The 24,694-nt window shown below is 35.4% G+C and overlaps 6 protein-coding genes across 11 annotated transcripts; 3 read left to right on the top strand and 3 right to left on the bottom strand.

The window, feature by feature from the left end:
* Window positions 1–257: 257 nt before the first annotated feature.
* Window positions 258–4,180, top strand: LOC124458240 (eukaryotic translation initiation factor 3 subunit J-like). 3 transcript variants are annotated; one of them, XM_047008297.1, is made up of 10 exons: window positions 258–366; window positions 566–645; window positions 708–788; window positions 1,468–1,508; window positions 1,663–1,814; window positions 2,900–2,946; window positions 3,029–3,203; window positions 3,266–3,323; window positions 3,412–3,485; window positions 3,611–4,180. In XM_047008297.1, exons 2-10 carry the CDS (start codon window positions 611–613, stop codon window positions 3,725–3,727), a joined length of 780 nt encoding a protein of 259 aa, XP_046864253.1. In that variant the 5' UTR covers window positions 258–366; window positions 566–610; the 3' UTR covers window positions 3,728–4,180. The 3 variants fall into 3 exon arrangements, with proteins under 3 accessions (XP_046864253.1, XP_046864262.1, XP_046864259.1); XM_047008306.1 differs by lacking the exon at window positions 1,468–1,508 and having other exon boundaries at window positions 708–756; XM_047008303.1 differs by lacking the exon at window positions 258–366 and having other exon boundaries at window positions 373–645.
* LOC124458234 (proteasome subunit alpha type-4-like) lies at window positions 4,104–5,708 on the bottom strand. The gene is made up of 8 exons (XM_047008285.1): window positions 5,664–5,708; window positions 5,518–5,560; window positions 5,153–5,315; window positions 5,004–5,081; window positions 4,847–4,935; window positions 4,649–4,779; window positions 4,427–4,550; window positions 4,104–4,354 (listed from the first exon to the last, which is right to left on the bottom strand). Exons 1-8 carry the CDS (start codon window positions 5,664–5,666, stop codon window positions 4,200–4,202), a joined length of 786 nt encoding a protein of 261 aa, XP_046864241.1. The 5' UTR covers window positions 5,667–5,708; the 3' UTR covers window positions 4,104–4,199.
* Window positions 5,311–19,175, top strand: LOC124458189 (elongation factor-like GTPase 1). Of its 3 annotated transcripts, XM_047008258.1 has the most exons (16): window positions 5,311–5,981; window positions 6,157–6,224; window positions 6,292–6,376; window positions 6,465–6,526; window positions 6,661–6,732; window positions 7,103–7,240; window positions 7,572–7,789; window positions 7,866–8,069; window positions 8,741–9,000; window positions 9,102–9,201; window positions 9,371–10,325; window positions 11,090–11,501; window positions 12,013–12,258; window positions 12,444–12,940; window positions 13,489–13,691; window positions 18,988–19,175. In XM_047008258.1, exons 1-15 carry the CDS (start codon window positions 5,891–5,893, stop codon window positions 13,669–13,671), a joined length of 3,591 nt encoding a protein of 1,196 aa, XP_046864214.1. In that variant the 5' UTR covers window positions 5,311–5,890; the 3' UTR covers window positions 13,672–13,691; window positions 18,988–19,175. The 3 variants fall into 3 exon arrangements, with proteins under 3 accessions (XP_046864214.1, XP_046864209.1, XP_046864219.1); XM_047008253.1 differs by lacking the exon at window positions 18,988–19,175 and having other exon boundaries at window positions 13,489–13,789; XM_047008263.1 differs by lacking the exons at window positions 5,311–5,981; window positions 6,157–6,224; window positions 6,292–6,376; window positions 6,465–6,526; window positions 18,988–19,175 and having other exon boundaries at window positions 6,715–6,732; window positions 7,103–7,247; window positions 13,489–13,789.
* LOC124458216 (junction-mediating and -regulatory protein-like) lies at window positions 14,026–19,715 on the bottom strand. Of its 2 annotated transcripts, XM_047008276.1 has the most exons (9): window positions 19,599–19,715; window positions 19,064–19,412; window positions 18,046–18,409; window positions 17,544–17,794; window positions 16,247–16,611; window positions 16,091–16,177; window positions 15,917–16,012; window positions 15,265–15,767; window positions 14,026–14,659 (listed from the first exon to the last, which is right to left on the bottom strand). In XM_047008276.1, exons 2-8 carry the CDS (start codon window positions 19,344–19,346, stop codon window positions 15,297–15,299), a joined length of 1,917 nt encoding a protein of 638 aa, XP_046864232.1. In that variant the 5' UTR covers window positions 19,347–19,412; window positions 19,599–19,715; the 3' UTR covers window positions 14,026–14,659; window positions 15,265–15,296. The 2 variants fall into 2 exon arrangements, with proteins under 2 accessions (XP_046864232.1, XP_046864225.1); XM_047008269.1 differs by lacking the exon at window positions 19,599–19,715 and having other exon boundaries at window positions 19,064–19,462.
* On the top strand, window positions 19,697–23,591 carry LOC124458318 (mitochondrial import inner membrane translocase subunit TIM44-like). The gene is given in 16 exon segments (XM_047008361.1): window positions 19,697–20,021; window positions 20,154–20,261; window positions 20,319–20,348; window positions 20,350–20,415; window positions 21,037–21,117; window positions 21,180–21,239; window positions 21,316–21,405; window positions 21,487–21,556; window positions 21,690–21,765; window positions 22,058–22,143; window positions 22,217–22,309; window positions 22,383–22,507; window positions 22,593–22,643; window positions 22,726–22,815; window positions 22,886–22,996; window positions 23,148–23,591. Coding segments are annotated over 16 exon segments (1,377 nt in total). The 5' UTR covers window positions 19,697–19,901; the 3' UTR covers window positions 23,268–23,591.
* LOC124458280 (pyroglutamyl-peptidase 1-like) lies at window positions 23,045–24,676 on the bottom strand. Its single transcript, XM_047008328.1, has 6 exons — window positions 24,416–24,676; window positions 24,302–24,354; window positions 24,091–24,207; window positions 23,886–24,012; window positions 23,612–23,717; window positions 23,045–23,526 (listed from the first exon to the last, which is right to left on the bottom strand). The coding sequence occupies exons 1-6, from the start codon at window positions 24,435–24,437 to the stop codon at window positions 23,361–23,363; spliced, it is 591 nt and encodes a 196-aa protein (XP_046864284.1). The 5' UTR covers window positions 24,438–24,676; the 3' UTR covers window positions 23,045–23,360.
* Window positions 24,677–24,694: the final 18 nt, after the last annotated feature.

Here is a 24,694-nt window from a genome sequence, read left to right as displayed (position 1 = left end):
GTTTTACAAATTTATACGTATGTCCGTTCTTCACAACAAGAAATGGGTGACTTTATATTGTACACATCGTTGTGTTTTATAGATAATTGCATTGTTTTTGAAGAATTCTTGTGTTGACATTTTGCGCATTTATTAAAATCAATGGTGGAATTAATGAATAAAAAATAAGGAAAATATAAATTACTGCACGTATCACGCACATGGTTTGTTTTTTTTTTATGGTAAAATTTGTTAGTTTTGATTTATTAATATGGTATTAATGACGTCACTAAAAATCGTCCCCAGACCCCAGTTCTAATTATGCGCCAGTCCAATGTGGTCCGGTGTTGAAGTCTAAAATGTACATGTGAGTCATGGCCGAGTGGGGTAAGTTATATATTGTATTTCTACGTGTTATTTTGTTAGCTTGGAAGTATATCTTCGTTTTGAGTGTTGCACTTTATATTTTTTTGTTACTACTGAGTTTGTGAACGGCCATAATTGCATATATACCGATGTCTTTATCAAAACATTTTTGTAACATTCATTATGACATGACGACACACTTATCCGAACATTTCGACAGACGATGAGGACTTCGAGCCTGGCGAGCTGACGGAAGAGAAGGGAGATGCTTGGGAAGGAGAGGATGAGGAAGAAATCAAAGTATATTACTTTTAAAAATATTATGTTGTTTAATCATTGACATAAAACAAGCATTTTGTTAGGAAAATTGGGATGATGAAGAAGAGGAACAAGACAAGCTTGACGAAACAGGTTGATACCACATATTTCCTTCCCGTTTTGAGGTACTAATGCACAGAGTAACATAGAGATACTTATTTTGGTAAAGAAGTGCCTTTCCATCATATTTATTTCAAGTGCACTGAAATGAGCCACTTCCTCCTGTTTTTATTCATATACATTTGTGAATTCAGGAGGGGAGTTGGTGCTGTAATCATTTGAACTTGTCATTTTACGCCAACTTTGACTATCTCTGTGGTGCTCTGCGTGACAAAGGCTTAACAACTAAGGGGCCGATTACATGAGGCAAGTTGTCCTGCTTAAACAGGTCAACTTCCCTAGCCAAGATGAGTTAAAAATTGCAATGACATGAAAGTTGTTGACTTGCATGGGATGCTCTCCCCATGATTGTTAGTAAAGATGCATATTTGCCTATCTGTTTTGTCAACTTTGCGGGACCAAATGTATTTTCTCGATATTTGTGAGCCATAATCACATGTAATACTTCACAGCTATTGTTTATTCTCATTAAACTGAGTTGTTAAAGTAAATATAAGTTTTACATTTTAATAATGCGCCCAGTAAATCTTTTCTTAATTTAGCATCCCTTTCAAACTTCTGGATAAAAAATTTTCCTGTAAATTTTGGGAGCTTGTAGCACATGCATGAATCAAATTTCTTGGCCCGCTTAGCTGAGCCAGCTTGTTAGAATGCAATTACATGTGAATTTCCATCCTGATTAAGGAGTAACTTGGAAAACTACAACCAGGATCCTGACCAAGCAGGTAGTTTGCCTGCCATGTAATCAAACTTTTAAAATAATGTATAAAAACATTTACAAAGCGAGTCAATTCACCAAAGCGGGTCAACTCACCTGGATGGGACAAATTACCCATGCAATTGGCTCCTAAATGTCACTCAATTTCTTATTTCATGTAGATGCAAAACCATCGACAACAGTTGTAAAGAAGAAGTCAACTGTGAAACAAAAGATCTTAGAAAAGGAAAAGAAGAAGAAAGAAGAGCTGGCAAGAAAGGCAGAATTGAAAGAGAAAGGACTAGAAGATGATGATGAAGATGATGATGATGAGGTTGATTGAGATTTTTAAAAAGTGTTATTGGTATAAACAAACTAAATAGACTAACAGACAATTCAACATGAAAGAACATTGTATCAACATATCCATGGTATTTACATATTGATGTTAGATATGGCATATGTACGTTAGATATGACATATGTATGTTAGTTATGACATATGTATGTTAGATATGACATATGTATGTTAGATATGACATATGTATGTTAGATATGGCATATGTATGTTAGATATGACATATGTATGTTAGATATGACATATGTATGTTAGATATGGCATATGTATGTTAGATATGACATATGTATGTTAGATATGGCATATGTATGTTAGATATGACATATGTATGTTAGATATGACATATGTATGTTAGATATGACATATGTATGTTAGATATGACATATGTATGTTAGATATGACATATGTATGTTAGATATGACATATGTATGTTAGATATGACATATGTATGTTAGATATGACATATGTATGTTAGATATGACATATGTATGTTAGATATGACATATGTATGTTAGATATGACATATGTATGTTAGATATGACATATGTATGTTAGATATGACATATGTATGTTAGATATGACATATGTATGTTAGATATGACATATGTATGTTAGATATGACATATGTATAGATATGACATATGTATGTTAGATATGACATATGTACATTAGATATGACATATGTATGACATAGATATGACATATGTATGTTAGATATGACATATGTATGTTAGATATGACATATGTACATTAGATATGACATATGTATGTTAGATATGACATATGTACATTAGATATGACATATGTATGTTAGATATGACATATGTACATTAGATATGACATATGTATGTTAGATATGACATATGTACATTAGATATGACATATGTATGTTAGATATGACATATGTACATTAGATATGACATATGTATGTTAGATATGACATATGTATGTTAGATATGACATATGTACATTAGATATGACATATGTATGTTAGATATGACATATGTACGTACTGATGTAATTTTTTATGTTTTATTTTAATTAGTGCATTTTTTCATGTAGGATTCAATATTTTCTTCAAAATTGGATGAAAAACTAAGAAACCAGAAGTAAGTCTATATTTATTGTTGTGTTCTGGTGCATTTTTCTTCAAGTGCCTGTATATGGTATTGCATTTTTTCCTATTTATAGATTAGTAGAAAAATCAGATCTGGAGATTGCAAAGGATTTACTTGGTGACTGTACTGACGAACTTGATAATCCCGATAAAACCAATAAAGGAAATGTAGATATCTTCAATCCAACGAACGAAGAAGAATTTATTGAATTAGCTAAAATGTTGACAGAAAAGTTATCTAAATTGGAGGTATGCCTCCTAAAAGTTTGGAAAAGGTTTTGATTCACACTAACTTTTGTTGTTTTTGCCAGTCATTTGTAGAATACACTGGATTTTTAGAAGTTTTATTTCGAGATTTAGCTAGTGGATGTGAGTGCTGAGTGGATTTCTTTGTTTTTTATTAAAAAATCCTTGTGTCACGAGCGTTGTACAATAAATGATATATCTTGCATTGCAGTGAAGGCAGAAGATGTTAAAAAGTTGGCCACTGTCGTTAATGCCATAGCAACTGAAAAGCAAAAGGCTCAAAAGGTGCAAATTAAGTGAATTTATTTATTCATTTACCAGCCTTCTTTTGTGTTTCTTGCTTGTTTGGTTTGAATCATTGTAGACTAAGCTCTACACTCTATGCTTAAATATTCTTATACTTATTGTAGGCTGCAAGTAAAAAGAAAAAAGGAAAGAAAGCAGCTTTAGGTGGTAGTAATAAAGGTGCCAAGGGTGCTGATCTAGAGGACTACTCTACCTATGGTGATGATTATGACTTCATCTAGGATAAATATAGTTACTATAATGTAAGTCATATGAATATAGGAATGTGCCCATATACCAAAGTCTGAGTTCTGTATCATTGAGGATACAGTCCGCATTTGAGCTACACTATGTTTACATACATGTCCATGTCAATCAACAAAACATGTTTATTACCTAGGAGCACTTGATAGTGCATGTGACATTCATGTGATATACATGTGACAACGAAGCTATCTATGAGAGGATGACTCAACTTCATCCCATTGATAATTTCCTACCCTCATTATTAAAGAGTTATGTTGATATAACTGCAGAAATCAATTGCTGCTTTCCTTTGAATCTTGCCATTTTATTGTTTTGTAGGAAACATATTTGTTTGCTTTAAAAATAGTGAAATTCTCACTCAAAGTTCATTTATATTTATCTTTAAGGAAGGACAAAAATGTAGTTACAATAAACTAAAGGTTTGGAAAGATTTTTTTAAGAAGATTATTATTTGCTTGTGCTGGCACTGCTTTCTTTGCTCTTTGAACTTCTTTGATCCTTGGCTTCCTCTTCACAGACGTTGATTATACTTTCGACTTTACTATCAGGAAGTATGCAGATTTCTGTCTTGTCTCCTTTTCGTGTAAGAGTTGCCATCTCAACTACAGAAAGGTAACAACATGTCCCTATAATCCCGGCAAACCATATCACGTAATACTTCTGGCAAACCTTACCTTTATCTTTCGTTAACTTAGTGACATCCAATGTCTTATTCAAGACTTTAATAGCTAGTTTTAGTGCCTCTGACAAAGGCATTTTCTCTTCATTATACTCTTGCTTTAACATGGACACCGCAGCCTTAAGCAAGAAGAAATTTTTTCATCCAATTCAAGTGTTATCTATGCTTTACATGTTTTACAAATAACTTGCAGAATCATCAATATAATTGAACATACAACACTATTATTTCCGATACAGGTCGCCTTCCAGCCACTGAAATTGCCACTTGGATCACTTTGATACAACTGGAAGCCATAATGCTTATCCCAGCCCATGTAGAGTAGTGAAACACCAAACGGTCGCTTTCCTGTGAAAATATTGTCAACCTTTAGCCTTGGTAGTTAATAAACACTCAATTATACAAGGAGCTGTACCTCCAAATTGTGTATATTCTTGTTTGATGTCACATAGGGAACTAACAAGTTGTTCACACGGTATGGGTTCTTGGTATTGAAGTAAATACCTGTTGAAAGTTTGGTTTTGTCATTTCGTGCATGATTAGTATGTTTCTTTGAACTAAATGTGTCTTACCTTTGGGCAATTAGTCTTAATTCATTTGTTAAAACATTTGCATCTGACGTAATACCAGCGACGCTACAAGCCATGTCACTGTTAAAATATGATTAGTCATTAAATTGATGTTAACAAGAAGGGACACATTATGATCGGTTTCAACTAACTCATGTAATTTGTAAATCTTTTCAGAGAAAACCATTTCATCTAGAAGTTTATTAGTGTTTCTCCTTTCTGCAGCTAAAACAACACCATCATCGGCTAATATACCAAGGCAGATACCAGCAAGACTAATCGCTTCCATAGCATATTCAACCTGGTAAAGTCTCCCTAAAGTAGATACCAAAATTTAGTGAGATTGTGTGCTATTATATGGCCTATCTATATAAGCTTTAATTCACTACAAGCATGAAGATAAATTGTGGAAAATCACTAAATCATGTACCTAAACATTTCAACAAGGGTACTATAAAATATCTGTTACTAGTAGTCAATTGTCATGCCTCCAATTTACTAGTGAAAAGAGTTCTACCTTCGGGAGAAAATATTGTTGTTCGCGTATCATAACGTCGGGACTAGAAACAAAGAAATAAACTATATAACATGACGTTCATAACATATATAGAGTTTTTGAATGAGGCAAACTTTTGATATATTTTCTATAGTACAAACACATACCATGATGTCAATGTGGAAAGTTTATGTAGGAGATGTCTGTAAATCGCATCGTTCAAAATGTCGTGACGACTGGTCACGACTGGCGACGAGTTGTGTGAATATGACTTTTGCTGGACTTTTGTGGCAAAATATTTTCATAATTGTTGCACCATTTCTTATCGTCGCAATGCAGTTTTTTATAATTTTGTGTATTTACGTTGAAATATAGTCTTTGTCGTGTCTGAAAGATGAAAACCGTCACACAAGACGAGTTACTGCAACTTCAACAGCAACCTCAGTTCATCAGAAATATTTGTATTCTTGCCCATGTGGACCATGGTGAGTAACCTAAAATTTAAGCCATTTAAATATGTTCAATCGAAGGGATCCACGAAAAATGTCATAAAAAAGGGAATGCTTGATACTTGTGGCCATTTGCATCATTGCTTGCTGCAGTGCATTGAAAGATTCTGTTGACTGCTATGTGCTTATGATAACTTATCAATTATTTCAGGTAAGACCAGTCTTGCAGACGCTCTTGTTGCTAGCAATGGGATCATATCTAATCGACTGGCTGGAAAGGTATCTTTCTCTGAACGATCTATGATTGTTCATAAGTAGAAATTCACTGTTCGTGTACATTTTGTAGTTGCGATATTTGGACAGTCTTCCAGAAGAGCAACTCCGAGGGATAACTATGAAATCCAGTGCCATCTCTCTACTGTTTAGGGATGGTAATAATCATGTTTAATACACTATTTAGATTATTTCAAGAAACAATAGTTCTTGTGTTGAACTAAATTTATAATTCTACATTTCTAGACCATGATTCATACTTGATAAATCTGATTGACTCACCAGGACATATCGATTTTTCATCTGAGGTTTAATGTCTTCATGTTTTAGAAAAGCATAGTTAATGGTTCTCATAGTTAATGGTTTTCAATGTTTTGAGAAGTATGAATTATTTTTTTTTTCAACCTTGGCTCACAGTATTTTAATTTTGTTTTTACTTGAGGTTTCAACCGCTGTTCGCTTGTGTGATGGAGCTTTAGTTGTTGTTGATGTTGTCGAAGGTGTTTGTCCGCAGGTAAATATAACTTATAACACCTGAATAAAAAGTGAATGAATGAATGAATGAATGAATGAATGAATGAATGAATGAATGAATGAATGAATGAATGAATGAATGAATGAGTGAATAATTTTTATTTCAACATGCTAACCATTGTCAACAAGTGAGTTGTTTTCCTCATGGGGCGTGCGCAAATTTTACAGAAATGAATTTTAACAAGAATACTAAATTAACAAAATACAGTTCCTAAAACATTAAATTACATTCTATAGACTACAAAATTAGGTAAGTATTTACATTTAGGCAAGTCTAGAAGTTTAATTCTTTCATCGCTTCATATAAATCTCTGCCTATTTACACATGCTGAAATAGTTTCATTCAACAGACTCATGCTGTTTTACGGCAAGCTTGGTTGGAGGGTATTAAGCCATGTCTTGTCCTCAACAAGATGGACCGTCTTATCACTGAGTTGAAACAAACACCACTTGAGGCATTTATGCATTTACAAAAAATTCTTGAACAGGTAACAGGTAAATTTTTGGCTCATCGTTGAGACATCTGGGGACGGTTGCGCGAAGCCTGGATAGCGTTATCCGTTGGATAGCAAAATTTTCAAACCTTTAAAAGGTGTATATTGTACTTACGTACGACGAAGAAATTTTGTAATCTTCAAAACAATATTTTATTTCAGTGATTGGACAGTTCAAATCATATATTTTTCTTTTATAAGAGAATTTTTCAACGACAAGAAAAATATGCTATCCAGTGGAAAGCGCTATTCGTTCTTCGTGCTACCGGCCCCTGTCATTGTTTTCATATTGCAAAGTCAGCCTATTGCTTATACTTTTGTTCAGGTAAATGCTGTTACTGGAACATTGTTCTCCTCAGATGTCATGGAAAAGACAAGTTCAACTAAGACAACTGCAAATGATTGCTCATCTCAACAAGAAAGCGGCGAGCTTGTGTTTGATTGGAGTTCTGGACTGGAGGACGTTGACGATTCTATGCTGTATTTTTCTCCAGAACAAGGAAATGTTGTGTTTTCATCTGCTGTAGATGGTTGGGGCTTCAGGTATGGATGAAATTTACAAGAAATGTATCCCTTTAGGATATTCTAGTGTTTTTTGTTTTTTTGATTCTACCATCAGAGTTGACGATTTTGCTGAACTTTATGCCATCAAGATGGGAGTCCGTTCTGACGTTCTCATGAAGACGTTATGGGGAGATTTTTACTTACAAACAAAAACGAAGAGAATAATGAAAGGTGCCCAAGCCAAAGCAAAGAAACCGCTTTTCGTTCAGTTTATATTGAATTATATATGGGAAATTTACGAAGCTGTTTGCGTACGGAGGTAAATGATTGCCAACATTGGTCTTATGTCTTTAAGGATTATGTCTTTAACTTATTCCCGTCAATTATCATTCACTGATTTCACCATTACAAATAAGTTCTTCAGAGCGATATTTAAGTTTGTAATATCAACCAAATCTTTGTTTTAAAATGAATGACTGTTGTCAGTCAACTCTCGCAATGCGGAAACCCTGCATGGTAATGATGACATTTTGGAAAATATCTTCACGCGAAACTTCTATGAAGTGTGTTAAAATTCCTCTCGTTTGGACGTCACATTGTCCTCAACAAATACTATCATTGTTCTTCTCTCAGTACAACTGACAATCTGTATTTTTCATTGAACACAATATCTAAGTCGAACATTTTTTAATTCAAAGGTAACATTGCATGTTTGTAGATGTAAATCGTCCTGTTTAGTAAAGTCCTGAGAAGGCTGTTGTTGTTGATGTTGACTGACGTTTCGACAACCTTAGCTGTAGTTATCTTCAGAGTCAATCTTGACGAAAAACCACTGCATATACAGTGCTATAACATTTTCCAACAAACCTGAATTATTTCTATCGAACATTAGCTGTTGCGGATAGTAAATCACGGTCCTTGGGCTGCCTGCTGAAACGATAGTTGAATGTCATAGTAGTAAATCTAATATTGTTGTCGATTTTTTTACAGAGATAAAGAACGCATCGAAAAAATTGTGAATTCATTGAAGCTAAGGATTTCCGCGAGAGACTCGCGTCAAAGCGACCCAAAAACTCATCTGAAGGCTATCTTTCATCAATGGTTACCTTTATCAAAGACACTTCTTCAAATGGTCGTCAATAAACTGCCATCTCCGCTGAAGATAAACACGGAAAGAGTGGAAAAGTTAATGTGCGGTGGGTTGAGGACGTTTGAATCCTTACCCGACGAAACGAAATTATTAAAACAAGGTTAGCCCGACGTTGTCAAAAAATATTGAATTACGAAACGTCAGTGCATGGATTTTGAAATGTTAGAAGATTTTTGTGACGTTGCTTTTGTTTTTTTTAAGCGTTCGTAAGATGTAGTTCAGAAGACGGTGACCCTGTGATTATCTTTGTAAGTAAAATGGTTGCTGTGGACGAGAAGGCTTTACCACAAAACAAACGAAGGTTAACATACATATTATGTATTTCTGCAGCCAACTCACACCTTGTTTTGATCGAAAGCATTCGAAAGTACACTATTAGGAAATCATAGCTGTTATCTAAAAGATTTAAGCCTTGAATGCGATTTACAATACAACTATGATACTTGGTTTTTCCTTTTGAAACTATCTAGACCGTTGACGCAGAAAGAACTGGAGCAGAGGCGGGAAAAGGCAAGACAGAAACATTCACAAATGTTGTCATCAAAAGAAAATGAGGAACCTAGATTTAACAATCCATCTACAAACACAGAAGCTGTTGCTCAATGTAGTAGAAAGGGTTTATGTGATGATAATGCTGATACGTCAGATGTTGCCATAGGTGATACGAGTAACGAGAGGCCAGCGGACATTACCGACATTGAAACGAGAAATGACGAAGCGGACCAGTTCATTGCATTTGCAAGAGTGTATAGTGGTACCATTACGAAGGGACAGATATTATTTGTTTTGGGACCCAAACATGATCCGGCCTTCCTTGATGGAATACGCAGTGGCGAAGGGAATAATGACGTCATCTCTAATGTTGCAACCGCTGACATGTTGATGAGCAGTCGCATTGATGATAAACATTGTACATCTTTTACCGTGAAGAATCTTTATTTGTTAATGGGTCGAGAACTGGAGTCATTGAAGTCAGTTCCCGCTGGTAACATTTTGGGTATCGGAGGTCTCGGGGATATTATCCTTAAATCTGCTACTATATCAAGTACCGTAGCCTGTCCACCGTTCACCGCTTTACCATACGACATCAAACCGATTGTTCGCGTTGCTGTGGAACCTCTCCATCCGGGGAACATGTCCGCCTTACACCGTGGAATGGGACTTTTGAATCAAGCGGACCCTATTGTGGAGGTTCTCGTTCAAGAGACTGGGGAGCACGTCTTGATTGGCACTGGCGAAGTCCACATTCATCGATGTATTGATGATTTGAAACAGAGATTCGCAAATATCGAATTGAAGGTTTCAGATCCCATCATACCATTTCGAGAAACCATTGTACCCCCTCCAACCGTTGATATGGTTAACGAAGTCATACAAAATGAAAGCTCTGTCCAGATGGGAAAGACTTTTAAAGAAAATAAAGAGGTGAGTGAGTATAGTGATCTCCCTCCCCCATTGGAACTAAATATGTAAAGTTTATTATCAAAAATATGGATCTCCCCCAGTGTGTCACTATATATATATATATAGTTTATTATCCAAAATAGAGATCTCCCTCCCCCTCAATGGGACTATATATGTATAGTTTGTCATCAAAAATACGCTGATCTGTGCAGACTGCTTTCCCCTTCTCCAAATGTTGCAATTATTTGAAGCAGGTGGGGCCGTCTAACCTCATCATGCGGATCCTGTAATAAAACTTACCAAGTCTGGTCACACTGCCCCCGTGCAACATCCTTATTCTCGTTATCTTTATTAGCCTTCATATATTGTTATGTACAAAGCGATTAGAATGAGAACGATACATGTCTCTGACTACATTAACTTTTGGTCTGTCGGGTGTTCAGCATTTTCGATATATCTGAAAATTCATGCTTTCTGTGCATACACATGCTTTTAAATTGTAGTCCTCTGCCGAAGGTTATGATTGTTTTTGTGTAAAGTAATGATATTATTGCCTCGTTTCCGTCCGACATCTACATCTTGTCATTTGTAAAATCGCTTTAATCTCCAGTATTTTTTTGATGAAAATGAAAGAAGAACAACTGAACAATCTTTTTGTGCTAGATTTAAGACAATTGCCGTGTAAGAGAACGATAATTATTATTCAACAGTTGATGAAACTCGTTAAAATGTACCTTGACATCCAGCTGTTTATTGTCGCAATGAATTTGCCATCGTCTTTTCAGGCTCTTGTTGAAGCTACCGTTGTCGATGACAGAGATGTCACAGCTGATTGTGAGGTCACAGCGGACACGAAAAGTGGTGTGTTTCGTGCTCAGACTGGGAACAAGCGTTGTGTTATCAACATCCGGGCTTGTCCTTTACCGCATGACGTCACACAGCTTCTCGATGCTAATGCCGGTCTTTTGAAGGACTTACAATCATTGATGAAAACAGGAACGGGGAAAATTAAGGAAAGTGTCCTGGAGAAGTTAAAGGAATTTTATAAAAAATTAGAGCGCGCGTTCGAAAAGGCTGGTAACGAATGGAAAAGCGCTATGGAAAGGATTTGGGCATTTGGACCAAGACATGTTGGCCCTAATATCTTGATGAATAATATTCCTGATTATCAAAGGCATTCAATCTGGAAAGATATAGGTATGCTTGAAGTTATATTGCAAAAAATCAATCCGAGATTTATTGGATATCTGTAGTAGAAGTAGATAAAGGTCGTTTACTTGTTAAACTAAATTTCAAATTACCCAGGTGAATTTTGCAATGTTTCCGTTATTTGCTTTACATTTCAAGTTTTATTTGCAAACTACTTTGCATGCACAGTGAAGGTGAACCGTGGATTAACTTGAATGTAGGAATAAAAATCAAATTGTTCCACAAGGTTTCTTCAGTTTTGAATACTCATTGATCTCCTCGTTAAAGTAAAATGAAACCTATTAGATGTGTTTCGCTTCTATTTACAATAAAAGAAATCATCCTATAACACATTATTACACCTCAAGTAGATGCTGCTGACTTAAGCAACAGTAATAGCAAAGTATGTTTGCCAACTTTGCGCCGCCATATCAAACACAAGTTTACAGTGCCTTAAGAACGTTTATCGTTTATTTCGTTCTTTATCCAGTGGAAAATAACGCCTTTATACTTTGTTTAGTTAAGCAAGATGGTTCGCCTGGTAGTTGTTATCGCGAGTATGACAACAGCGTTATAAATGGTTTCCAATTAGCTACATCAGCCGGGCCGCTTTGTGAAGAACCTTTAATGGGAGTTTGTTTTGTTATTGAAAATATGACGGTGGATTATAGTATGGGATTTGAAGTAAAGGATGAGAGAGAGCAAATAATAAAAGATGTTGATTGTTCCATGGGTAGCGTTGAAGATATTATGTTACAAAGTCAAAGTAAGTGCTCTTGCGTAATGTTATGCAGTTTCACGACGCCCACCCCCTCCCCCATCCAATTCCATGTAATGTTATGTAGTTTCACGACCCATCCCCTCGTAACCGTCTCCCCACCTGACTATCTACCAGAACGGGCGCGTTCGTTGTATTGAAGCTGAACAACCATCAACACTTCTTTTTTGAAGAGACGAACGAAGTTATAGAAATAGATCAGACCCAGTCATCACCAAGGTTAAGTTTGGATGTTATTCCTCAACATACAAACAAAGATTTGATTTCAGAAGAAGATGATCTTATAAAAAGTATAGAATTTGATAAACTGGCCAACACGTCTGGTGGAAATTCACTTCAGTCGCGTCGAACCTTACAAGGCATTCTCTCGGGACAGATAATTTCTGCTGTCAAAGACGGTTGTCGCCAGGCCTTTCAGTTACAGCCCGCTCGCCTGATGGCGGCCATGTACACCTGCAGCATTCAAACGCCTGCAGATGTGCTGGGCAGGATGTACGGTGTGATTTCAAAACGCGAAGGCCGTGTTCTCAGCGAGGAAATGAAAGAAGGATCTGATATTTTTATTGTTGAAGCTGTTTTACCTGTAGCAGAGAGTTTTGGATTTACGGAGGAGATTAGAAAAAAGACGAGCGGTCTAGCTCGACCACTACTGCATTTCACACATTGGGAGGTTTGTTGATATCAATGTATTCTTTGGGATATCTCACAATTGCATATTACACATTGGGAGGTTTGTTGATATCAATGTATTCTTTGAGATATCTCAAAATTGCATTTCACATTGGGAGGTTTGTTGATATCAATGTATTCTTTGGGATATCTCAAAATTGCATGTTACACATTGGGAGGTTTGTTGATATCAATGTATTCTTTGGGATATCTCAAAATTGCATATTACACATTGGGAGGTTTGTTGATATCAATGTATTCTTTGGGATATCTCAAAATTGCATTTCACATTGGGAGGTTTGTTGATATCAATGTATTCTCTCGGATTGTTACATATTACATGTTGGGAGGCGAGTATATATCAATGTGTTCCTTGGGAAATGTCACATTTATTCCTTTTGATGGTAGTGAGAAAGATGAAATAGCAACTAATTTAGTTTGGTTTGTAAATTACATGGACATTACATGAAGTTTAGCTTTCCTTTCCAATTCTACGTTGACATTTGATCCTGCTCCGTTTTCGAAGTTTATTTTCTATGTTACGTTTAGGTCATCGATCTCGATCCATATTGGGTTCCAACTACGGAGGAAGAGTATGTACATTTTGGTGAAAAAGCGGACAGCGAGAACCAAGCTAGAAAGTATATGAACCACGTGAGACGTCGGAAAGGATTATACGTCGAAGCAAAGACTGTGGAACACGCTGAGAAACAGAGAACATTAAAGAAATAATAGAAAGGATTTGATTGAAGGTAAAGTCGTTTTTCCATATATACGTAGACAATAGAATGTATAAAGTTTTTTCTAACGCTATTTCATCCATCCCATGAAAACAAAGGAAAAAACTAGATTTTTCTTTGGGTCTTTTTCTTAGTGTCGTTTTCCTAGGGTCTTTTCCCTGGGTTCTTTTCCCTGGGTTCTTTTCCCTAGGTTCTTTTCCCTAGGGTCTTTTCCCTGGGTTCTTTTCCCTAGGTTCTTTTCCCTAGGTTCTTTTCCCTAGGGTCTTTTCCGTATTAATGTCCTTAGAAGACCAAGGAAATAGAGTGAATTTTTGAAGTAAACACACGCCAACAACTGCAAATAATCTTTTATAAAACAACAAAAAGTTATTTATTTTGAGTAGTCGAATTATGTTGATTAAAGATGTATAGTGCAGTTGCTTTCAACAATCTTTCCACACTTAGACACTCAGCACTTGCCAAATTTTGTCGGCTCTTTGTTTTGTCGTCAACCAAACTACGACATTTTTTACAAAACTTCATTTTCAATTCGTTGTAAACTTTTCATCATGTGACTGAGTTTGCGAACGAATATTTTCATGAAAAGTTTTTTATGACGGATTACAAAAGGTCAATTTACTGTTTTTACATTTTTCGAATGCATCTTTCGTCTAGATTTTCGACACTTGTTTAACATGATAAATAAATCAATTATACATTATATAATAAATACATTATTAATTCCTACATCGCGCTGTACATCGGTTACCACTCTTGCTCCTCAAAATCATCATCATCCCCATCAAACGAGAGCGTGGTAAACTTGTTCATGCGTTCGAGAGCTTTTTTCAAAAATTCTGCTCCATTTGGAGATAAATCTGCCGGTTTCTCTTTGCGTTCTACTTTACGTAGTTTGACGTTTAGCAACGCTCGGGATAAGTCGTCACCAGACGGCAAACAACCGGACCCGTTGTTCTTTTTCTCCCCGGCCGGCGGCTCACCTTTAAAATAACCAAAACAAGTATTAGTATATTCTGTATAAATCTTTTTTGATGAAATAGAGACTTTGTCGTGGTGACAAATCGGAAAATTGTTCTAAAGATAGCAAATACCATAGTGAATGGAAAAAGTATTATAGATAGTTCTTAAAGAACTATCAACTTATTATATTACTTTTACCATTCACTATGGTATTTTCTACCTTTAGAATCAATCTTTTTAACAAAGTAAATGGTTTGAAGCCAGGAGTATCGTTACAAGTTTGTAGATGTAGATCGTCCAGGTTAGTGCAGTCCTAAGAAGTTGGGGTTAGTTGATGTTAATGTTGTTGTTGGTGATGGTGCTGGTCTTGGTGTTGGTGTTGGTGCTGGTGTTGGTCTTGTTGTTGGTGTTGGTTTTGGTAATGTTGGTGTTGGTCTTGGTCTTGGTGCTGGTGTTGGTAGTGTTGGTAATGTTGGTGTTGGTCTTGGTGTTGGTAGTGTTGGTGTTGGTAGTGTTGGTAATGTTGGTGTTGGTGTTGGTCTTGGTCTTGGTGTTGGTAGTGTTGGTGTTGGTAGTGTTGGTGTTGGTGTTGGTAGTGTTGGTGTTGCTGTTGTAACACATATACCTTTTTTCAAAAGATTTCTGGCAGCTTTCAAGTCATTCATATCTAATGTACGTTGGCTCAAAGATGCAGCTTGATGTGTTGGACCGTTTCCGTTCTTTGTCAATTCTGGTACACTTGGGGGAAGTGGGGGTGCAAGTGGTGGTGGTGGGGGTGGTGGGGTGCAACTGGTGGGGTGGTGCAACTGGTGGGGTGGTGCAACTGGTGGGGTGGTACAACTGATGGGGTGGTGCAACTGGTGGGGATGGGGGTGCAACTGGTGGTGGTGATAACGGGACTGATTGGGGAGATGATGATGGAGGCGAGGGAATTGCTGATGACGAAGTTTGTTGCGAGGTTGTGGGTTGCTGAGAAATATTGGTTGGTGTTCTCGTGTTCCTTGCGTTCTCTTTTGTTGCGTTGCTTGTCTTGGGATCTTTAGTTTTTCTATTTTCTTTCTGTTCTTGTTTTCGCATTGAACGAGACTGGTAACGAGGTGGTTTCACTTCTCTCTTTACTGGATATTTCTGCAATAAAATGAAATCTCGTTGCATTAGCAATAATCCTATCATGGTAATTTTGTCATTACTCATGTCCTTCATTATTCGTCATGTCATTGATTGTGTCCATCATTATCCATCACGTCAATACTCGTATCCATGATTATCCATCATACCTTTTTGTATTCTTTAAGTCTCAGTAATGTTCTTTGTCGCTCTTCGAGTCTCACTCCAATCTTCGGCTCATCTTCTTCACGACGCCTTTCAATTTTCTACCAAGTTAAAAGAATTTATGGAGAAAGATGTAGAATCCGTTGATTTTAACAAATATAAACAATAAAATTCCTCACCATTCGTATTTTGTGATGGCTCTCGTACAGTTCTCTCTCTTCTTCATCCTTAGATTCCAACTTCTTGATTTCCGTCATGCACAATTTCTTTAAAAATATTCGAAGTGTTAATCACTATGAACGAGTGAAAAAATCCCAAATCGATAAATCTTAAACCTGCTTGGTGCGTAGTACGGACTTCTTTCTCCCAGTATTAACGATCGTTTTCTGCAAAGCAGATACTGTTTTCATTTCATCTTCCTTTACCATGGTACCCCTTATCTTTCTGTTCAAATTAAGGCGAGCGAGTTTTTCTGATTTGTCTTGGATATTCAAAAGAGCATCGAGTATTTCTAGCTGTTTTTTGTACACTTGTAGTTCTTTCTCGTTGACCTTTTTCACCATGCTCAAATCCTCGTCCATGACCAAAACATCTCGTCGTATTTTGTCCCGTTCAAACAACGACAGCTGACTTTGGCAGTTCAGTATTTCTATGTCTTCTGTCAAAATCGTTTTCTCCAACTCGAACAGCTTCATTTCAACTGCAGAAATAGAGGAAAATTTTAAGTTGTTGACGAGGCATAAATATACCATTACTTGACTTAAAGATAGCATACACTTTTCTATGGTTGATTTAAGGATAGTATACACTTCTCTATGGTTGATTTAAAGATAGTATACACTTCTCTATGGTTGATTTAAGGATAACATACACTTCTCTATGGTTGATTTAAAGATAGCATACACTTCTCTATGGTTGATTTAAAGATAGCATACACTTCTCTATGGTTGATTTAAAGATAGCATACACTTCTCTATGGTTGATTTAAAGATAGTACACAGTTCTCTATGGTTGATTTAAGGATAGTATACACTTCTCTATGGTTGATTTAAAGGTAGCATACACTTCTCTATGGTTGATTTAAAGATAGCATACACTTCTCTATGGTTGATTTAAAGATAGTATACACTTCTCTATGGTTGATTTAAAGACAGCATACACTTCTCTATGGTTGATTTAAAGATAGCTTACACTTCTCTATGGTTGATTTAAAGATAGTATACACTTCTCTATGGTTGATTTAAGGATAACATACACTTCTCTATGGTTGATTTAAGGATAGCATACACTTCTCTATGGTTGATTTAAGGATAACATACACTTTTCTATGGTTGATTTAAGGATAGCATACACTTCTCTAGGGTTGATTTAAAGATAGTATACACTTCTCTATGGTTGATTTAAGGATAGTATACACTTCTCTATGGTTGATTTAAGGATAACATACACATTTCTATGGTTGATTTAAGGATAGCATACACTTTTCTTGGCATAAACTTCAAAATTAGCGGTGATTGTGTAACAATGTTGTAGCTTGTTATTGTTACAAAGTTTTATTAAAAGATAACACTACATTTTTGCCTGCACTTCTTCGTCGTTTTTCTCCATTTCTTCTCCATAGGAGTAACTCACCTATCATTAATTTCTCATCATCTTCAGTAAACTTTTCTCGATCTTTTTGGAGTTGTGTCAATATCAATTTTAATCTTGCCACAGATGTATTCAACTGCGCAATCGTCATTTCATTTATACTTTTAACCGTTTCAACAAATTGCTCTTCCAACTCAGAGAAAGTTTCGTTGTTATTTTGCATCATGGACGCGGTCATTGATTGTTGATTGAGCATCGAAGCACATTCTGAGCGCTGTCTTTGTGTTATGTCTCTGTAAAATAAAAAGTACGTAGGTGATGGACAAACAAATTTCGTTTTCAATTCCAAGCTTGTTGTTGGAGTCTCAGCAGGAAACCTTTTTTTTTGAGTGTCGTTCAAATGTGAAGAGTACGTTTAGAAAGAGTTTGCCTTCTGGTTTTTGACGTTATCTCAAAATAAATTTCGATGGATTCGATACAAGAAAGTTGCTTGAACTTGAACGTATTTTATTTTCATTTTCACTTAACATTGTATAATTTTTACCTCAGTTCTTCGTAAGGCTCAATGTCAAATGTCAATAATTTTCTTTCCGCTTCACTCGATTCATTTAAATGACACCACAGTTTTTCATACCATGCAAAAAGTGCGTCGACATTTTTCATCTCTTCTTTTTCGACCAGATGATTTTGAAATATCCCAGAACAGTATTGAACCTCTTTGAGGACCTTGTTTCGCTTTAGTTCCATCGTCGAAATTGTATAATCCTCATCAAAAATGATCGGCTCTCCGAAAAAGACGCTCGAAAACAGCTTCCAACCACAATAGATGAAGGCATTTTTGAAGTATTCCTCTAAATTTTTGCAATCTTCCGTACGCACTTTCGTCCATTGAATGTAGCCCCATACACCTGAAATGAAAAGATAAAGTCGTTCAATTCACCGTGTGATCTGTCTATGGTCACTACATTCCAACTCTTAACTATGTGTCAGGGTAGACTGCCTAACTTGGGTCTTTGTACAGTTTGTAGTAGTTTTGGCCTAAACAAAACCGTAGTTAAAAGATTTATAAAATATATTATTTAGTCTAGCTGCGAAGGTGAATTATGTACGAGATTACCTGCATAAAAGAATTTCAGCAAAATGCTAGGTTGCGCTTACACTAAAGGTGAAATTTCCGAAATCTTTTAAAATTCGGAGCCGTTTGTTGGAGTTTGTGTTTTTCCTTAATATGGTCAAAAATATGGCCAATATTTTCATTACAAAAATGAAATTTCGCTATCGTTGAATATAGGTTTTTATTTTCGGTAACTACTCAGTTTAAATCGTAACTTTTGCCTTCTAATATTTACAAGAAATGAATAGCACTATTTTGAATTGTACGACGAATTTCAGAAATCTTGTTTTTAGAAGTGAATAGACGAAGTTTAACTTTGGTGAATAATTCATAGACAAGGACAAGTCATTATTGTAGTATTTCATATTACAGAGCAAAGAAGTTTCGAAAAGAAGAGAATCGTGTCATATAAGAAATATTTTTCACATACTAAATGAAAGCTACAAACCTTGAGGCTCACGTGGTAGTTGTGGCAGCATATTTTTTATCTCTGGATGCACCAGACAAAGTTCACAATGGCGTCGTTGTATTTTTCTAATAGTAAAATTATCAGACCACAACCTCTCTTCGTTTTCATCCCGACTCAAAGCAAGCAAAGTAACATTAAAACACGATTGTTTATCGCTCCAGTCTAAAGCTATAGCTGGCGAGGAGGTGTTCAACGATTCTTTTGTAAATGGTGATTCTTTGAGAGCAACGTATTCTTCTTCTATAGACATTGCTCTTTCCATATTAAGAATTATAATGGTAGAACCAGAGATTGAACCTTTCGTAGTTGTCAGCGATGAAATATAAGCCTACAATAAGAGTCTAAGTTTATGTTTAAACTAAATTGAAAACACTTAGCAAATTGAAAGTGTCATTATATATTATATAAACATTTCCGGATTTCCCCAAGTTGCTTAACCTGACGTAAGTATTGTGCAAATAGTTATCGTTGCGGTTAAAATTTCTTCCACTAAGACTATTGAGTTCCTTCTTACCTTAAGTCTCCGGTTCAAATCAAAGATGACCAAAAATCAAGTACAATAATGAACATATTTTGAAATGTTTGAGCATAACGTTATAACATTTATACCGAAGTTATGTTTTGGTCTTTGTGGATCTTTAAATGGTCAGCGGTTGATCGCGGGCGGCAAAATGGCGTATGTCTTCCCCTCGTGCAGAATATGTTTGATAAGAAAGTTTTGAAAATGAAGCAATTTTCTCAGGGAGTTGATGATGTTAGACGAGAAGGTTTGAATGAAGTTGTTTGAAGGTGACGGATAACTAATAAAATAGTAATAATGAGGTATTTCGTGCGAATATCTGGGGAAAGACGTGTTGGTGTGTTCAGCAATCTTCACTCTTCATTATGGAGTTATGGTCGAAATAGTTCACCAATCTTAGTGACTTCGACGTACCAGGTTAGAGAAATTCAAACCATTCAAACTGTCATTTTTACTGCTGCTTGTTTTATGTCATTAATAATTAAGGACTATTTTTGATAAAATGTTGAAATACCTTTGTATTAATGATTGATGCCTTTCTAATTGCAGAAAAATGTTCGCTATCTATCTGCAAAACGACAACCAAAGCCAAAAGGATTGTTTGGCAAGTTTATTGACAATATCCGTGAAGGTTTTGAAAAAGATAAGGAGATGCAGGTTGGTGGTTTTTGCTCCACAATTTCTAGGAAACATATTTATGAGTTTATTCTTTAGGAAAACCTGAAAAGATTTCAAGAAGAGGCGGAAAAGCTTGAGAAATCATCTGCATTTAGAACAGCCAAACAAAATTTGGAGTTTTGGAGATGTGAAGGTAATTTTGAATAAAATAATATGTAAATCGACATGCTCAAATATGAAATGAAAATATGTGTTTGGCATTGCTCAACATTTGCTTTTCATTATAACACATAGTTAAACATTGTTAGAATTTTTTGTAGCATTGTTTAATATTGTTGTACGTCTTTTAGATGTTGTTCTACATTGTTCTATAATGTTCTACTTAGTTTTATAATGCTCTACTTAGTCCTATAATATTCTACTTAATCCTATAATGTTCTACATTTTCCTATAGTGTTCTACATTGTCCTATAATGTTCTACATTGTCCTATAATGTTCTACTTAGTCCTATAATGTTCTACATTGTCCTATAATGTTCTACTTAGTCCTATGTTCTACATTGTCCTATAATGTTCTACATTATCCTATAATGTTCTATTTAGTCCTATAATGTTCTACATTGTCCTGTAATGTTCTACATTGCCCTATGTTCTATATTGTCCTATAATGTTCTACATTGTCCTATAATGTTCAATATTGTCCTATAATGTTCTACTTAGTTAGACATTTCATTTATCTGAACACAGAATTGTACTGTAATTATCAGTTCACCAAGAATGCAAGCTTGACTTTCTGTTTCATCTTTTTCCAAAGGAACAAACCAGCCAAGGCATTTCAAAGATTTCCTCATTTTTAAAAGATGGTGGTGACCAACTTAGTGAATCCGCTTCAAAAGTAAGAATGTTTCAGATGGAATATTTTATCTTAGATAAAGTATGAAGGCAAAATTGTTTTAGGTTGTCAAAGAAGTGAAGTCCAGTGAAACATTTAGAAAAGGACAGGAGATCTCTGAGGAGGTAAAAAGTATAAGACTGTTAGCAATGATTTTATAATATAACACATATTTATATCAATAAATGCATTCTTTAACAGTTAGGAAGATCTGCTCAAGAAGCGTATAAACAAGTTAAAGAACAAGGTGAAGAAATACGAAAAACTGAAACAGCCAAAACTGTTACCAAGGTGATTATGTCCCTTTCTTACTGTTGGTTTTTTTTCATTTTTGTTTATGTACTTCACACTAATAGTAAACTTTTTTGTTAGGGATTGAAGACGGTCAAGGAAGACTTGTTTGATCCTATTGCAGAAGTATCTAAACCCTATGAAAGACCTCGTATGCCTCTTTGTTACTTTGTTTGCATTAACAGTAAACGAGTTCTTGTGATTCATTTTAGACTCTTATCCTGTTTGTGTATGTGTCTAAGTAGGTTATCAAGAGAATTGATTTTTGTGTTTCATGATTTCAGAGACATTGCGACGAAGAACGAATCCAAATGAACAATACAGCATGAATTTCCAAGAAAAGAAAATTGAGGCTAATGAGTAAGTAATCAATCAGCTGATATTGAAATTATAGCCATGTGTACATTTTGGTCCCCATAAACTTCCCTACTCTTTCTCAGCTGATATTGAAATTGTATCCATGTGTGTACATTTTGGTCCCCATAAACTTCCCTACTCTTTCTCAGCTGATATTGAAATTATATCCATGTGCGTACATTTTGGTCCCCATAAACTTCCCTACTCTTTCTCAGCTGATATTGAAATTGTATCCATGTATGTACATTTTGGTCCCCATAAACTTCCCTGTTCTTTCAACTGTGGTTTGTTTTAGTGAAGCAACGGGTGTAGTTTTGCATAAAGATTCAGTTTGGTATCAACAATGGAAGAATTTCAAAGAAAATAATCCAGTGGTTAATGGTAAATTTGTTCAAACTTTGCTCAAAAAACATGATAATATTTTCTTCTTGAGATCAACAGGTTTCTTTTAAAGGTATATTTGATCTAAAGATGAAATATGATGAAAGCGACAACATTTTCATTCGAGCATCAAGAACTATAACCGACAAAGTTGGCGATATATTTCGTGTGTACCTAAAATTTGATAAATTTAGGAATAATATGGTTTTTGATTCTAAATACATTGTCACCTTTTCTAGAGGATGTGTTTTCACAGTCAGACATGGCAAAGACACTGGCTGAAATAACAAAAATTGATCCTAATTTCAATAAGGATAAATTTCTACATGAATGTCAATACGAAATAATACCAACAGTGTTGCAGGTCAGTGTATACTTTATAGTCAGACTAAATACTGGTTGGTTGTGTTTTACTTGTACGTGTTTTAACAATATTACTGTAATTTTAGGCATATATCAACGGTGACATGGATTTACTACAAGATTGGTGTCATGAAAGGGTAATTCTTATTATTTTGATTCTTTTTTTGGGCATTCTTATCGTATTTTGTTATTAACAGCTAGCGATAAATATTTTTATAGACTTATAGTATCTTAGCAGCTCAAATTGAGCAAAATAAAGCAGCAGGGATCAAAGTGGACACAAAGATATTGGATATCAGGGAAGTTGATGTACGTCATGAATCATTGTATAGTATAATGAGCAGATGTAGTCTGACACTTTGTGAATGTTTATTGACAGCTTGCTTTGGCTAAAATAATGGAGCAAGGTCCCGTGCTGATTTTAACATTTTCAGCTCAACAAACAATGTGTGCTATTGATGCAAGGGGAAATGTTATAGAAGGTGGTGAGGTAGGTGATTTAGATTGTGTTTTATTTTAAAATTTCCTGCAAGTGTTATGCTTTTTTTTAGATTGTATTTCATGTGTAAAGAGAGATAGATGAGAAAACAGTGTTTATCATAAAATACTCTATCAATGCAAATGTTTTTTTTCCTTTACAGAATAATATAGAATTAGTGCACTATGTTTGGGCAATGTGTCGCGACCAGACAATTTTAAAACATGAACAAGCATGGAAGGTGTTAGAGTTTGCTGTTCAACAGACAAGTCAGTATTACTAAACCGTTTCGTGAATTTTACAATCTCTTTATTCCTTGGTGGTCTATTGTCACAAGTCAGATACTCATTATGGCTGCCAGCGATGAAGAAAATGCTTAAGAAAGAATCTCCAGTGCTATCAATTTCAAAGTCTTTGCCAAATTTTCTTTGCTGTATGGTTTGTCCAACATTGGTACATGTACAAATAAGACTGATGAGCTACTAAACTCTGGTTTCAGTCTTTCATTCATTGACATATAGTAAATGAATTCACACAGATATCTGGGAAAATAGATATGTGCCAAAATTTTGGTAATTGTAAAACATAATATGCTTTTAGCCAAAAACAATTTGTTAGTGTATGTACCTCCCAGCATCTGAAGATGTGTCAACTTTGCATGGGTTATCATTTTTCTTCAATTGTTGACATACTTTTGCAACATCAATGTTCGTCTGGTGACATTCATGACCACCTAAATTGCACAATTTGTTTTAATAATAATGTATGATTATTTACATTTTCTTCACTTTTTTTGCTCCTGACAAGCACTGTACAATCAACGACATAGACAGTTAAGCTGATGGCAAAAGGTATTAGCATTGGACGACTATTTTTTCACTTTAATATTATATACCCTGACCTTTTACACATTCATTGTTAGGTGGCCATTCATCGTTGATGTCCGGCAAAGAGTAATTTGAATTATATGCATGTTTTTCAAGTTGAACAACTTCTGTGATAGACGACACTCCGACATGAATGCAAAGCTGTTGTAAAAAGATTTCACACTTTTACCCAAAAACAACTATTGCCCTAGCTTGCGGTCGCCTTAAGTTTCGGTATACCTTGGGCTTATATTTCCTCCATAATTCAGGAACATGTGCAAGCACATAGTCATAACTCACTGGGATTTCTTTTATGACTAAGTTGCCTTTACCATCCAAGCCCATGTTTGCTAACTCCTACTCGTGGCATGAAAAGACGAGGAAATTAGCAGTGGTAATGGTGTAGTTTTATTTACGATTTTTCGTTTTATTTTGAGTGGACTAACTTTACCTTTACAACTTCCCAACTTGCATTGACTTCATGCTCAGCGAATGGACCAAATCCTAACACAATTCTTTGGGTTAGTGTCGAAAAACTTGATAAAATGAAGTTGTAATGACTGACCTGTTACTAGTACGTTCTCCATTAAAGATTCTGACGAGTATATTGAGAAAATAACATTTAAACCTCTACTTTATTCAGATACAGGAACTTGTACATTTCCGCGAAGAGTTAGTCGCGGTAGGACGTCTTTAATTATCACAAGTGTGCCATCTTACTGCATGGTTTTCATCGGGAATTCTCTGTCAAATATTGGCATCAAACCCGTTAAAAAGCTGTGTTTCTCCTCATGAATAAACTCCTTTTTAAATGTTTCCAGGTTTCAACGAATTGGTGCTTTAC

This window comes from Xenia sp. Carnegie-2017, unplaced genomic scaffold (assembly GCF_021976095.1).
Source record: "Xenia sp. Carnegie-2017 unplaced genomic scaffold, XeniaSp_v1 HiC_scaffold_13, whole genome shotgun sequence".
Lineage (NCBI taxonomy): Eukaryota > Metazoa > Cnidaria > Anthozoa > Malacalcyonacea > Xeniidae > Xenia > Xenia sp. Carnegie-2017.
This window is presented reverse-complemented; position numbering and strand designations above follow the sequence as displayed.